Source organism: Protobothrops mucrosquamatus, unplaced genomic scaffold (assembly GCF_001527695.2).
Source record: "Protobothrops mucrosquamatus isolate PMUCROS unplaced genomic scaffold, P.Mucros_1.0 scaffold6, whole genome shotgun sequence".
NCBI lineage: Eukaryota > Metazoa > Chordata > Lepidosauria > Squamata > Viperidae > Protobothrops > Protobothrops mucrosquamatus.
In genome coordinates, this window is record NW_015386393.1 from 6,289,490 (window position 1) to 6,305,613 (window position 16,124).

Genomic DNA, 16,124 nt, shown 5'->3' on the forward strand with positions numbered 1-16,124 from the left:
CGTACGGTCGGTGAGGAAGGAGGAGAACCACCGCATAACGGTGCCTCCCACTCCTAACTCACCGAGACGCCGCAGCATGATACCGTGGTCCACGGTATCAAAAGCCGCTGAGAGGTCCAAAAGAACAAGGACAGAGGAATAACCCCTGTCCCGGGCCCTCCAGAGATCATTGACCAACGTGACCAATGCCGTTTCCGTGATACAAGGAGAACCGTATTCTCTGGGGTTCTCTAATCAACAAAACTGGTCAAGCAGAATCTATCTGGGAATAGCAATCTCTTATTTTGATTCCCAGGCCTTGAAAATTCTCAGCTCCCAAAGTAAAGTGGCAGCATCATGACTGGCCAGTAAATATGTTGGCCACTGAAACCTGGAGTTTTTCAAAGGCATCCCTATGTAGAGCAAATTATGGTAATGTAACCGAAAACAAAGAACAAGAGTATGAGTGAAGTTCCTAAGGGTACTTTGATCTAGATAAGTGACATCCAGTTGGAGCTGAGCATAGGCACTTCTAGCTATAATTGCCAGATATTCTTTAATCAGGAACTATCAATTCAGAAGAACCCTTAGACAGTGAGCCTGCCAGCTCTAGGTAAGCCAACCTCATTGAAAGTCAAGGTTAATGCAGTCAGCTTCTGAATTAGGAGCTTCTCTGTCAGTTCAGAGTAGACTAGATAGCTTATCCCATCTGCTTGTGTAAGAATGCTGCATAGGAAGAGAGAAAAACTGAAAGCACTAGCAATTTCAATAAATGTTTTGTTTGAAAGAAGTGCTGAAAGTTTGTTAAAAAAAAACATGTTAACCCCATTCCTCACCCCATTTCAAAAACAAAATGTGATTGATTTTGGTCTAGTCTTGGAGGAAAAAATGTTTAGGTTTTTAAAAATTGATCCAAGTTATGCTAACATCCACAAACCTTCATATTTTATTTTTGTTCTAAAGATCTTTGGTTGAGAAGAGCTTTGTGCATATTGAGTTACATAGACTTCAATCAATAGACATGATCAAGTGCTGCATGCTCCATTTCAGGCCAATGGAACCACAAAAAGTAATTTTGCGGAGGGCTTATTTTCAATAATCATATATAGATAGATAGAGATACACACACACACACACACACACACACACACATATATATATATATATAGATAGACAGATAGATAGATAGATATAGATATAGATATAGATATATTTCAAAATTTGGATTGCTAACAAAGAATTAAGGGAGAACTGGAATAGCCATTTCGAACTTTTTAGTTCTTTTCAACCAGACATACCCTTCTGAGATTCGAACCTGGGCTGTCTGCATGTTAGGCAGATGTATTAACCTCTAGACCACAGGCTCTTTCTCACTTTGTCAGCTATGAGACAGGGGAGAAGAATTATCTTNGTGGTTGCATTCAGCCTCCCCAAGACCCTGTCCACGTCTTCAGGAGCAACAGAGTCAAACCCCTCCCATACAACCGTCTCAAGACCTGCTCCCGTCTCCTCCCCCTGGGCCAACCAGTCAGAGTCCAAGCCTTCCCGGATCCGAGCGACTTTGTCATGCAGATACTGCGCAAAATCCTCGGCCCTCCCCTCCAGGGGGTGCAGATCTAGAATTCTGGTTATATTTGCAAATATACCATGCCTGCTCGGAAATATCTGAGCATCCTTATTATTTGCATTATGAATATTTATAATAAATACATGCATACATATTATAAATACTATATATAAGTTTTCATTATGTCAGAATCTTTGAAATAGGCTACATTTCACTGCTCCTTGTGGGCACCTATGCCTACTGAGAATCTTCATTGGACTTCTACTATTGTAAATAATATGGTAGGTAGAAGCAAGGACCTTTTTGTCGTCTTCATCTGTTTTTCTTTCTCGCTCTTTCCTTTTTTCTTTCTCCCTCTCTTTCTCTTTGTGTTTCTTTTCCTTCTTTTTGGGCTTCTTGCTTTTCTTTTCAACCGGGGGAGCTTGCGTTTCTTGAGGAGATTTAAGATCGTCAGCGTTTCGATGCCTCTGCACAGGAAGTGCCTCACTATCTGTTAAAGGCCTTAATAAAAAAAAGATGGCAAGATGTTGAATGAAATCCCACCAAATGTCTATCCCAACTTCCAACAGCAGTTCAGGGTCAGCACAGCATGTCAAAGTGAATTAGTTCCACTGCATCTATGGTGAAATATAATTGAACACAATCTAAAGAGGATCGCATGAAATTAAACGACATTTATTGAACAAAATGGTTAGAATTTCATTCGTACAATTCTTCCGACATAAAAGCAAAGCAATTTCTTTAGGCGCTGGAATAAATTCCAGAGAGTGAAGACTGAGAAAATTTCATGTAGCATTTTCCCAGATGCAAAGGTGCAACATTTTAAAAATTCGGATCATTTTAAATCTAGAGTTGTGTGGTCTGAAAAAGAAGAACACAGCTTCTGAAAGCTTGGAAATGTCCCCTAATGCAAATATAGTAAACTTTTGATTTGCTCACTTTTAACTTTTTCAGATCAGAATTACAATTCATTCATCCCCCCCCCTATCCCTGGGTTCCTCGTGGTCAGAATTTCTGCTGTTCATGACAAATACAGAACTTCTGTGAAAAAGTTTGTCAGCCTTTATTAAGTGGAAAAACAATTGAGAAAAGAAAAGTATCGCCCACTTGGAAATGCATAATTTAATCTTCCTATCAATTCTGCAATTTGTTGTATTCATCTTGAAGCAATTGGAGGTTCCTCCTTGGCACAAAATTTTAATCTTAAATCTCGTTTTACAGGAAGTGGGAAGAGGAGGAAGAGGAGGAGAGGAAAAGGAACAGCTCACACTGTAAAGCCCAACACTTCTCGCAAAATATCAGTTTCTCAAATCTCTGCTCAAAGATTGGGAACGTGTGTAAATGTAGTGGCAGGGCCACTATTTCTTTGGCTTAGATAAGATTGACGATAGGATTCAGTGGTTGTTCACTGGCTATTTTTATTCCAGACTATAAATGTAGAGATTTAGTGTAAGTTTAAAGATTTGGTGTAAACTTTTCTGCATAAACAGCTGACATTTACCATGTTGTGTTTTACAGTGTTGAACAGAAGCAATTAGCCTTCCACGCTGTCAAAGAGGGAACTTACCTGCCAGAATTCCCTGAAATCAGACTGTGTACGAGAAACAGACAGACAGAAAGAAAAACAACATGACTACAGGATATGACAACTTCTGGGAATGGAAATAATCCAAAGGCAAAATAGAGAAATTCTACGAGATTCCAACAATGCCTCCTGGAACAGCGTTGAAAAACAAACGTATTTTTGCCTCCATTTGAAATTTAGGTAACTAGTATAGTTAAGATTCTGAAACTAATTGCCCTCTGTTAGTTGAACTCCCAATTCCCATCAAGACTAATGAGCCTGGTTAAGATTCGGGACAGAAGAGATGCAATCTAGAAACATCTGGAAAGCTGCAGGTTTCTCCATTCCTTCTTTAATGGCACAAGGAAGATCCAAGCCTACAATCCTCCCTTTGGAAGGCCCTAATAGCAACAGCAATGGCACTTAGACTTATATACCACCTTACAATGCTTTACAGTCCTCTCTAAGCGATTTACAAAGTCAGCATATTGCCCCTAACAATCTGGGCCTTCATTTTACCGACCTCGGAAGGACAGAAGGTTGAGTTAACTTTGAGCCGGTCAGGATTAAACTCCTGGCAGTGGGCAGAGTCAGCTTGCAATACTGCATTCTAACCACTGTGCCGTTACCACTCTTGAATTCCTTTAAAATGCATCTTCATATTCAGATCTCAGATGTACCAAGATAACATTCAAGCTGCCGTTCGATAATTTAAATTTGTAAAACCAGGGGTTTAGGAATCAAAGCCCAAATCTTTAGCTTGTCTGCTTTAATTTATGTAGAGCATAGTGAGTACACCATGTTCAGCATTCAGTAAATTCCGCTCTCTGTCACAGTCAGGACTACATTTTGGCATGAATTTTAGAGGATTGTGCAAGAGCTAAAATTTGTACTCACTTATCTAAATCAATATCCAGGGCCTTGTAGGGATCATTTGGATCCTTGTCATCCTCATCACTGGGAAGAGCGTTCTAAAGAGAGGCATAAGAGGCAGAAAATGAGTTTACATAAAAGGTATACATTCTCAAAGGAAAAGATAGTGTGATCCCTGTTTGATTTATAGACAAATGCTTCTATTATGTTACCTAGAGCAGGGGTCCCCAACCCCCAGTTCAAAGACCAGTACCGGGCCACGGCATGCCAGCAACCATTCCACACAAACAAGGAAAGCCCCATCCACAGGATGCAGGCAGCACACAAAACCACATCCCCTCCGGTCCGCAGAAAAACCTCTCTCCACGTAATTGATCCATGGTGCCCAAACGGTTGGGGACCTCTGGCCTAGAGTAATTTAGTAGCAGTTTTACTAAACTATTCATTTTAAAGATGTAGATGACCACTGGAAAACTGAGATACTGTCTCTCCCTGCCTACTAAATCATTAGGAAATTTACATCAGAACAAAAATACGCACAAACTACCAATAAAGATATATAAAAAGTACAAGACTGAGAGACCAAAATTAGAGAGTGTGCAACAATGGCAAAATTTGACAGTATTTATGTTCCTGTTCCTCAAGTGTGCTTTAGATTTATTCTGTTTATGGTGTTCTAAACCAATTAGTCCCATTTCTATAATTCCCCCCCCCCTTTGATCAAGCAGTTTTGTCGACGAAAGCAACACTGGAAAAAGCACTTGTTGGCTGAAGTTCACATTTGCTTCATTCTTTGGTACGTGACTTGCCGAGTACCATCTTTGGTGGCAAGGAGACATGAATGGCGGGAAAATAGCCTGTTTCGTTGAAAAACAGACATCCATCTACAAGCTGTGCCATCCTTGTAAAATATATCAAGAACAGGATAGCTGAATTTTGAATAACTTTAGCCCTCATTCAAAATCTCTCTATCAGTGGTCAATCTCAACCTGGGGCAGGTATTTCTTCCCTGGGGAGACTAAGAGAAAGAAGGAAAAAAAAAAGGGGATTTAGAAAGAGAGAATGAGCAACTGTATCTACTTGAGCCTGTGCTCCATCTTTTATTATAGCCAGGCCCTGCCCACCATTCACAGGGCTAGGCCCAGACCTAGCAATTGGCTTAAGGGTCACACAATGGAGCAGGAATGTGAACCAAAGTGCCCTTCATTTAGTTATTTATAATCAGTCCTCATTGTTTTTGTAAATAACTCAAGGCGAGGAATATAACTAATACCCTTTCCTCCTATTTTGGGGGGGAACAAATTTTATTGGTTTTTTAATTCTTAAGACAAAGTACTCAGGACACACCGTGGTGCTGGGATAATCAAACATCCAAAAACAAAACATATATACATAATTCAATCAATACATCAAGTAGTCCCTCTCTTTTCCCCTCAAATAGCATAGTATATTTAAAATAATCCAATTCTATCTTAAATTTATTCAACCTGGACCTGTTTTAAAGCTTTATAAATTTACAATACCATAATCAAATTAACTTTAAATAAAAACATTATCAATTCAGGTATCCCTTCCAAATATGTTCTAGTTCAGTGTTTCTCAACCTGGACAATTTTAAGGCATGTGGACTTCAATTCTGGGAGTTGAAGTCTACATGCCTTAAAATTGTCCAGGTTGAGAAACACTGTTCTAGTTCCTTAATTTTATCATAAATCTTATTTATTTCTTCTTCCACTAATATCCTCTATTTAAAATAAAATATTGATCTATCCTATACGTATCTAATCCATCAATTAATCAATCTCTTTAAGCTGACAGAATAATATCAGTATTAACATTTCAATAATAACATTTCCTCCTATTTTCATGCCTAAAATGGGACTAGCTCTCTCAATCTCCTGGTTTCTAGCCTGGTGGATGGAGGTTTAAGGAAGGCTTAAAGCCCTGCGGCACTTACTTCTGGCATCTCCTCTGTGATAATATCCACATGCTGGGCAGGTGCAATATCCTCATCGCTCTCTGTGTGCAGGGAATTGTGGCGACGGTTCTTGCCCCATTTTTCTTTCTTCTGCTTCTTTTTCTTCTTGTCTTTCTCCAGTTTCTGTTGGTGCCGTCGCTCCTCTTCCAACTTCACATATTGGTCAGATGCTGGTAAACCTGACAAGACCAGAAGAGAGAAAAGTAGCCTCCAGAAGGGATTGTATAAAGACTGGCTACTGAATTAAAGGCATTTTTGAAAGGAAGGTTTTCACTTGATTAAGGTGCTGTCAAAAGCAACCTGGTTTAAATTCCAAGAAAAAGTGACCAATTTTGAACAAACTACAAACTTTGCTAATAGATGAAGAGCAGATACACCACTGATCATCCTGCAGGAGAGAAGGGAAAATATCTAACCATATCATTTTCACCTGCAATCTTTATAATTAAATAAGACAGTGTTTCTCAACCTGGGCCGCTTTAAGATGTGTGGACTTCAACTCCCAGAATTCCCCAGCCAGCTTTGCTGGCTGGGGAATTCTGGGAGTTGAAGTCCACACATCTTAAAGCGGCCCAGGTTTGGAAACACTGACATAACACTAAGAAAAAGTTGAGATCTCTCAACTGTCACATACCAGCAGTCATTTCATAAAGTTATTTGAAATATTTCATTATATAGAGCCATGATAAAGATTATAACCTGGAAGTATCCAAACTTGCTTATTTTTCTTTCCCCCCTCTTCCTCCTTTTCTCCATGTCTTCTAGATCAGGGGCCCCCAACCCCAGGCAACAGCCCTCTACCAGGCCGTGGAACTGGGCCGTCCGAGTGGCTGGCCGGCGCATGTGTACAGCTTGACTTGAGCAAGCAACGGTCTGATGCGCATAAGCAACCGGACTTGTGCAAGGAGAGGGCCGGTTCCTCTTCCCCCCCCTGCCAGGGCACGAAGCCATAAAGGTTGGGGACCGCTGTTTTAGATTTTAAAATGCTGCATGGAGACTGTCACAGTACAGATAGTAGTTGAGTTACAACTGTAATGGATCCTGCCTTTTACGGTCTTAAGTCTTAACAGTTACATGACTGGATCGATTTTATGACCTTTTTGTGACAGTTGTTAAATGAACACTGTGGTCGTTAAGCAAATCCATGGTTTGCTATTGGTGCAGTTTTGCCGAAAACCGGAACTGCTGGTTTTCAGCAAAAGTATTGTAAAATGTGGTCACATGACTGTGAGATACTGCAAACAGCCATAAATGTGACTTAGCTGCGGATTATCGGCGATTACTAGAATTTCGGATCCAGACTGTAAATTCCCCTTTTCTGGTTGGTCGTAACTTCAAATAGTCACCAAGTCGAGGACTACTATTTTTAAAGCTGGTTAGGAAGTTTTTGATTGAAAAGCAGGATGTAAACTGATTGATTTAGCTAACCAGTTACATACTGCAGTCCTCGAACTGCTGTTTTAAATTTAATTGTTTATCTCTGTGTTGCACTCTGTTTTTAAGAATTTGAGTTTATTGTATTATATTCTACAGGACATTAAATGCTTTTTAACCAAAGTACATTTTTTAAAAAATTACTCTTGATAAAAAACCAATATAGACCAAATTCAGAAGGTTCATGAATTGCCCTGACCACAGGAATTCATGCCTTGAACATTACACCGTTGGATTACTGCAATAGACTCTATGTGGCCCAGACTTTAGAGTTGAGATATACATGTTATGTCAGGCACAACTATGCCCAAATTTATTTTGCCCATCCAGGTTGGTGGCCTTTTTTGTAGTGGCCCCTCATTTGGGAAAGTGTTTCTTTCAGAAATACAGGCAGCACTGTCTTTCCAGGCCTTCTGCAAAATGGTTAAAATTTATTTATTTTATTATGGTTTCCGTCCTAAATGAAAGTCATACGCTTGAGGTATATATATCACACACACACCTGTGCGTTTGTGTCAAGAAACATAAATAGGCCTGGAAAGGGCAAGAATGCTGGGAATTGACTTTCACAGAGAAACAGTGGAAACTGTGCCCCCACTTTTCTGCCTTTCTCTTAAGCAGCCAGAATTCTCTATTAACTATGCTCAGTCCTCATGACCTGATTTTCAGATTCCTGTACCAGATTTTTTTAAAAAAACTTCTGAAAACCTTGAAGTTTCTCCAAGCTTCCTAACATCTCCCTACTTTTGAGTGATGATTATATAAACAATGGTCTTCAAGTCTGACCAATGAATGTAGACAAGATACTGAGCAAATGATGCTGAAATCCGCCATAAAATTCTCTTACCAGGAACTTTTAAAGGAACAGAGAGATCAATCTGAACCACAGGTATGTGCTCAACACCGGGGCTATCCTGGTATCTCTGGAGAAAGCAAAAGAAGAGGAATTTAGCACTAATGTACAGACGCAGCAGTCAGGCAGATGCACGCAAACACTTAAAAAGAAAAATCAGTTGTTACATATGTTTCACTATCACTAAGTCACTATTTTATTCCCCCAAATAAGCCTTGCTTACCTTTTGTGGAGATGGAGAACTTTTAATGTAGAATGGATTGTTTGCCTGCTCCTGTTTCCTAACTTCTCGACGCTTTAAAACAAAAAAGCAAACAAACAAAAAGCAAAGGAAATTCAAATGTTTCGTCTCCCACTTGAATAAAGACTAAGAATCCCAGATTAAGGTAGAAAAGTCACTTGCATTGTTAAAGAACCGGTACAGACTGAACAAGATACAATCAGTCAAACAGCTTCAGTATCTCAATCAAAGGACCAGAACCATTTTAGTGCATTTTCCCATTAAAAAAAATGAGTAAAAATGATTACAATCTTGTAAAATAATGAAATGTTGTGAGAACCTGGCAATCACACACGCAAAGTTCCTGGGGGTCCTTCAGGACAATGATTTTTTTAAAAAAAATCCAGTGAATTTGAAGCTTGCCTCCAGGCATCTTATGCACCCTGGAATTGCCCCAAGCTTACCCTGGCCAGCTCCTCCTCATCCACTTCAGGCTGCCGTTGCTTTGAATGCCTTTGCTCTTCATCGTGGAATATGGTCCTTGGTTTTTCATCTTCGGAGTCACTGTCTGAAGGCGGCTCATTGATCCAAGAATCGAGATCCAAACTATGAAAGGAACGCATCTCTGTTTCAGGTTATGTGAGAAGATGGCAGCCGATCTTTTAATCTTCGTCCTGTTGTTAAAACAGAGGTTGCCAAGCACCCCACCCCACCTAAACATAAACATCATCTGCTGGTTCTTGTAAGCTCTATGGCTATGAGATGGGTCTAGGCCAGGGCTTTTCAACCAGTGGTACGGGTACCACCTGTGGTACATTGGCACCTGGCAGGTGGTACGCGAACATCCTAGAAAAATGGTAGCAGGGGAGGGGAATGAGCTGAACCCGTGGCAACACCGCACAAGCCTGAGCGAGAGATGGCTGGAGCTGCAGGGCTGTCAGGGCTCAGCGGACGCGCCAGGATCAGTGCCAGGCTCCAGCTGGAGCTCGGTGCTGATCCTGGTGCTTCTGCTGAGCCCAGAAGAAGCGCCAATCAACTGGAATGTTGCAGCCTCTCCAGGGTCTTGTGATTTACATTCAGATGCTTGGCAACTGATTCATATTTATGACGGTCACAGTGTCCCAGGGTCATGTGAAGTGACCAAAACCTGCTGCAACCACCCAGCAGACGGGGGGAATAAAAACCAAACACCCCCCACCCCACTCTCGCTGCCAATCCTCAACAGAAATGCTCACAACAATGAAAACCTCGGACAGGAGGAAGAGTGCGGCCAGGCGGGTCAGCAGGTGTGTTGCTTGGCTGTGGCTTGGGGGGCACTTTTTTCAGTGCTACTGTAACTTCGAACAGTCACTAAGCAAACTGTTGTAAGTTGAGGACTACCTGTACTTTATCACTTTTTTCCTTTTTTGGGGGGGAGTCATCAAGTTTTTGACACCTTGCTAGGCGACTGATGGTACTCGGATGTTGCCGTATCTTAAAAGTGGTACAATGGGTGAAAAGGTTGAAAAGCCCTGGTCTAGGCTACTTATGCTACGGAGTTGGGAGGCTACTGGAAAAAATGCAGAGCATCTTACCCTTCTGGGACTGGAACTTTCTTCTGAGCTTTAGGTGCTACTGGGTTAAGCTCCCCGGCAAATAAGGCAGTCACCTCTTCAGCCACAGGGACCTCTTTGACCTGAAGCTTCTGGATGTACTTCATGAGCTGGAGGATGCAGGAAGCCTAAAGATAAAGGAAGGGAAGGGAAGGGAAGGGGATTTTATTTCATTCCAAACTCAGCAAAATGCAAAGCTAAAAACCCAATTTGGCAAAAAATAATAAAAAAAAGAGCCTGATTTTTCTTACTCTCTCCTGGACTTCAAGATCCGCGCTCTGCACAAACTGTGGCAGACGGTCAATCATCATCTGGGTTGCCTCCTGGGCCACTTCCTTCTCACCAGCCTGTTCTTTCTGCTGCAGAAGTGAGGCATAAAGCTTCACCATGTTTTGGACATAAACTGCTTGGATGTGGCCTGGAAGCGTGGTCACTTTAGGCCGCAGCATGGCTTCCAGGGTCTGCTGGGGTTCTTCCAGGTGTCTGAAGTAAAGAGGAAAGCTTAGGGAGTTTCTTTCCCTCTTGTTCAGGACAGGAAAAGGGGAGTCACAAGAAACGCTTCAGGCATCAAGGAGAAGCGAGAACCTGGCCTCTTGAAAACCCCTTCCTTTTCAGACAACTAGATTCCTGAGCACTTACTCTGAGAATTCTCCGCATATCCAAGCTGCAGCGTACAGCACCTCACAGATTCCGTTCCTCTGCGTGTTGCTGGCTAGCAAGTGAGCATTGTCTAGAAGCATGGCCATCTGGGACACAGCAAACCTGCGGATGGCCTTCACTCGGATTGCCACGTCTAACATCTGGGAGGCAATGAGGTGGCCATGCCTTGTACCTTCCAGCCGTGTCAGCTCCACTAAGATGCTGATGTACCTGAAGCAAATAAGAAGAGGTACCAATGTGCAAGCAGAGAAACCAAGGGGAGACTATTATTATAAACCGGAGGCTTATCGGCAAATTTCATGCACAACCTTCATAATATACTGAAACTTTCAACAATTCCAATGTTAATATCTCTATTATCCTTACAGCTTTTACACACTCAAGTACTTACCGCTTGTTAATTTCTTCCTCTGCTTGCTTTTGGTTTTCAAACTCTAGTTCCCAGCCTAGTTCCCCCTCCCCAAATCATGATATGGTGATTGGCAGCTTCTGTTTTCTCTGTTTATTCTGCCTTGCCTTTATCACAATGGCTCAAAAGCAGTTAGCTACAGATTTAAGGATGGGGGCCATATTTGGGGAAGACATGCTATCCATAAAAGAGAAACGGAGAAGAAGCAATAGGATATATAGTATGTGGTTTATTAGCTATTCTTTGGTTCAAGAGCCCTCCGCACCACACCTCCTTTATGGGAATTTTGTCCATGTGTCCATGGGGGTGCTGCAATGGCTGGAATTTCAAAGACGGTTGCGAGTCCCTTTGTTCAGCACCGCCGTAACTTTGAAGAGTGCTGAACAAATGGACATTAAGTGAGAATTACCTCTATTATGCAAGATTTAAACTTTATTTTGGAGGAAAACATTGTATAACCTTCTGAAATCCTCCTGAGGCTATAAAGCAGGACCTAAGTATGTGGTAATACTGACCATTCAAAGTTTGTGATGTACTGGTAATTGGACTGGCTACATATATCAATGATTTTGGTTAGCAGCTCATCCCTGTAAGTTGTCCCTTCAGCTTTGTCCACATGGATCATCAGCTTCTTTACAATTTCCATCAAATTCTTCTTGGACACCTGTAGCAAGGACCCAAACAAACAGAAACTCAGGCACTAGTTAGCAAATGTTGGTCTCGATATAGGACATGGGAAGATGCCTATTTGATGAAGCTTGGCAGAAAACCCATGAGCTACACCAGATACTTCATTCTGGAAACTTTTGACTTGCCAGTTCCTTTGCTGCCTTGAAAGTGGTTAGGGATAAAACTACTTAAACAAATTAATAAGCTATCTTAGATTCATTTTTTCCATCCCATTATTAGCACGACCATATTAGCCACTCTAGTATATAGGACAGTGATGGCGAACCTTTTAGAGACCGAGTGCCCAAAAACTGGCCCTGCCCCTGCTCCACCCCCTGCCCCGCCCCCACCCCGCCTGCCCTCAGGGCCACTCACCACCTCCAGGGCCCACCGCAGATTGCCCAGGCAGCCCAGCAGCACCATGGTGGCCACGCCCTCTGCCCGCGCCCCGCAGCATCAACTGTGCGCAATGGGGCGTGAGGGCAGAGTCTTGTCTACACTGCCTGGCTGCCATGTCCTTGGTTGCGCTGCTCTGTGTGGGCCATGCTCGGGGGCAACTTTCCTCCAGGGGGGCTGCTGGTGAGGAGGGGGCTGTGGGGGAAGGCGGGGCTGGGGCAACAGCACGTGTGCCCACAGAGAGGGCTCCGAGTGCTGCCTCTCGGACGTGTGCCACAAGTTCGCCACCACTGATATAGGAAGACAGTTTACTATTTCGAGAAACAAATTAGCCAGGATGCACAGTAAGTACAAAACCTACCATTCCATACAGAAGATCCAAAGCTCGGAGGCGGATGGACTCATCCTTATCATCCAAGCACTGGAGAATGAGATCCTTGTGAGACTGTACCGATTTAGGATGTGTTTTCAAGATTTTGGACATTGCCAGCAATCCCAAATACTTCACTGGTGTAAAGAAATAACACATACACACACAAAAGAAAACACAATTCAAAAAAACTCCTTGTAACGGCTCTCTCCATTTCTACAAGAACAACATACACACATGGTGATAAATGGATCAAATTCCAGGAGTGGTCTGAAGTTTTATTCTCATATAGAGGGTTAACTTTACCCATGTCTGTTGGATCTAGTGCATTTACTACATCAGCAGAAGGAACATATGCATTTATCTTACATTGGTCTTATTGCTCTGATCACTTCTGTATTTTCTATTTCGACTTGCCTCCGAGGCTCTCCACTGTTTTCAGACAGGAGTGCTTGCTAATACTACTCAGAGATGCCAGGACTAGGAAGGCACATGCAACTGATTCTTCTTCATCATCATGATCCTCATCATCTTACCAAGATCACCAATGATATTAAAAGAGCACCATTTTGCATTTATCAATGGTAACAACAAAGAAAAAGAAAGTCCCCATTGTGCAGTTTTCTCAAATCTGAAATCCTCTAGATCACAGAATTCTTTGAATTCCCAATCATAGTGTCTGCTAAAGGTAACACATTTAAAAAGTGCCAGCTTGGGGAAGGCTACTAGAAGCGGTTTTATAATCTTTCTGAGTGCCAAAGGAAGGGCACATTTGTTTTGTCATTCTTAAATCAACATTTCCCCTTCCTTTTCTTTTGATAAAACATTCTTTTTCATCTCCTTTCTTATATATAAATACTTACCTATCACCTTACTTCTTTGGGGGAATAACACACCCAACTTTTACTTTCATTTAACAATTGTGGACAAAAGCACAGCCTTACGCTATTTTGGCATCTTTTGATAAATTGCATTCTTACATATTATCCACAATTTTCTAAAGCATATACATTTCAAAATTCCCCATCCATTTTCCCATCTGTGGCAAAATTTCTGCTATACAAATTCATGTGCTCTAGGTTTATGTGCAGCAGTTACTTCATGTTCCCTGTCAAACCTAACAATTTTGGCTTCTGTTACATTCTTTTTTAGATCCATGCTCCTGGTTGCATTATACCAGCAATCTAACATTCATTGAATTTCACTTAAGTCAGGGGTGTCAAACTCAATTTCATTGAGGGCCGCATCAGCATTGCGGTTTCCCTCCGAGGGCTGAGTGGGTGTGGCCAGGGTGGGTGCAGCCTACTGGGTGGGTGTGGATAGAGTGGGTGTGGCCTACTGGGTGGGTGTGGCCAGCTCTACATTGTTCGTGTCAAGAGTGCCTGTGGGGGCCTGGGCAGGAGTGGGACAGATCTGAGGGTGTCTGGCAGAAGGGGGTGGGACCAGGGAAGTGCCAAGGCATGGTCCACTGGAGGAGCCTCACTGTTCCCCTCAGGCCATGTGGGGGGGGGGCTGGATGGTAGTGCGGGCTGCCCGGAGCCCTGGGCAGCAGAGGTCAAACACCCAACCTGGCCCTCGAGCACCCATGGCACCAAGCCCAACCCCACTTCCCCAAGGCAGCATTTGCACTTCTCATCAGATTCACGCCACCCAGCTCAGCTCTTGGTGCTATGAGGAGAGCGCCCCGCTGCCTGCCGAAACCGGGCAGGCTGGGAGCTGGGCGGCCTCATGCTTCTTTTTGGAATTGTGCCGCCCGGCTCAGCCTCTCGGCGCTGTGAAGAGAGCGCCCCACTGCCTGTTGAAACCGGGCAGGCTGGAGGCTGGGCGGTGTCGCGCTTCTTTTTGGATTTGCGTTGCCCAGCTCAGCCTCTCGGCGCTGCGAGGAGAGTGCCCCGCTGCCTGCCGAAACCCCTCCCTCGGAGCCCATCAAGCCGGATATGTGAAGTAGGCGAGGGCCATTTGCTGGCCACTTCCAGGTGATGGTGCATTTCTTCATTCCTCACAAAGGGTGACACCTCCCCAGCATGCACCCAGGGGGCGGGGCCAACACGGCAGGGGCTGGTTCCTCGCTGTTTCCAGACAGCCTTGTGGAGCTAAGACTGAATGCATTTCAGCATAGATGGCCACCACAAAATTGTACATTGGCTCCTGGCCAGCCTGGGCCAGGGCCAAGGCAGTGGGGGCCGTTCCCTCACTGTTTCCAGGATGGCTTCGCGGGCCACATGAAACCACTTCGCGGGCCGCATCCGGCCCACGGGCCTTGTGTTTGACATGTCTGACTTAAGTTCTCAGACAGCAAACACATATCATCTACATACTGGTGTACATATATATATCCCAAATTAATACATCATTAACATCAATAAAACATTCAATAAACTGAGCAACCAAGGGAACATTACACATCTGTGACTTACTCCTTGTTCAATGCTGAACCGTTCACTAATCACTGTATTATATATATTTTACTATAATTATATACTGTATTTATTACATTCAGCAAAACATTCTATAACTTAAGCCTATTTACTTTACCATAGGCTTTCTCTAAACTCACAAGTGGGAAAGAAAGAGCATCACCAGAAGCAAAATGAATGTGCTTTCCCCCCCTCATTTTAGCTATTTCAATTTTGGAATACAATGCAGTACAGTTTCTTGACCTCAATTACTACTACCTTCCTAGATGGCAGCATACTTACAGTTTTGGTCTGAGTCTTCTATCAGTATCCTCAGCTTCTGCACACAGAGCTGCAGAGACAACATATATTATTAACCTCTTCTGCAAAACCAAGGATTTTCCTCCCTCTATTTCTTAAACATTTCTATTCTTTAATAAACATCAGTAATATTTTGCTAATAGTGGAAGACCATTCTATAAGAGCAGTAAGGACACAGGGGGAACCTGCTCTAATCTCAACATGGGTAGGCAGCCCAGTTCTACTGAGGGCTCAGTTTCCTTAGGGGAGCTGCACGATAGGGCTACAGAAAGAAGTCAATATGGCCATAATAATAGGAATCAGTTTGGTCTAATGATTAAGGCATCAGGCTAGAAACCAGGAGATTGCAAGTTTTAGTCCACCTTAAGCATGAAAGCCAACTGGGTGACTTTGGGTCAGTCCCTCTTTCAGCCCAACACACGTCACAGAGTTGTTGTTGTGGGGGGGGAAATAGGAGGAGAAAGGAGTTTAGATATGTTCATTGCCTTGAGTTGTTTATAAAAACAATAAAGGCGGAACAGCTGCAAGATTATTGGTAGCGCAATTTTGGAAGAAAGACTGCTTGCTTACTATAGAAGAATGGACGCTTAAAGTGTCAAATTTAGCAGAAATGGCCAAAATTTCTGCTTATTTGAAGGATCAATCACAAGAAAGATACATTTCGGTCTGGAGAAGATGGATAGATTATATTCAGAATAAATATGGGACTAAAAAGTTTCATTTGGGTTATGAGTAAAATTTTAGAGTATTATTATTATTAATAGTTTATTTTAATGGATTTTTTTGTTAGTTTTAATTATATGATATTATTATTATTTTAAATATTAGTATTGTATTGCTTAA

At 42.6% G+C, this 16,124-nt stretch overlaps 1 protein-coding gene across 1 annotated transcript in view; it reads right to left on the minus strand.

Moving 5' to 3' along the window:
- Nucleotides 1–16,124, minus strand: part of AP3D1 (adaptor related protein complex 3 subunit delta 1) — a 67,830-nt gene that overhangs the window by 14,820 nt on the left and 36,886 nt on the right. The window contains exons 11-22 of the mRNA XM_015810028.1: nucleotides 15,264–15,312; nucleotides 12,556–12,701; nucleotides 11,645–11,793; nucleotides 10,700–10,930; nucleotides 10,312–10,543; nucleotides 10,043–10,188; nucleotides 8,933–9,074; nucleotides 8,472–8,543; nucleotides 8,243–8,318; nucleotides 5,941–6,140; nucleotides 4,008–4,081; nucleotides 1,846–2,047 (exon numbers count right to left, since the gene is read on the minus strand). Coding sequence (XP_015665514.1) covers nucleotides 1,846–2,047; nucleotides 4,008–4,081; nucleotides 5,941–6,140; nucleotides 8,243–8,318; nucleotides 8,472–8,543; nucleotides 8,933–9,074; nucleotides 10,043–10,188; nucleotides 10,312–10,543; nucleotides 10,700–10,930; nucleotides 11,645–11,793; nucleotides 12,556–12,701; nucleotides 15,264–15,312 — 1,719 coding nt within the window. The remainder of the gene's footprint in view (nucleotides 1–1,845; nucleotides 2,048–4,007; nucleotides 4,082–5,940; nucleotides 6,141–8,242; nucleotides 8,319–8,471; nucleotides 8,544–8,932; nucleotides 9,075–10,042; nucleotides 10,189–10,311; nucleotides 10,544–10,699; nucleotides 10,931–11,644; nucleotides 11,794–12,555; nucleotides 12,702–15,263; nucleotides 15,313–16,124) is intronic.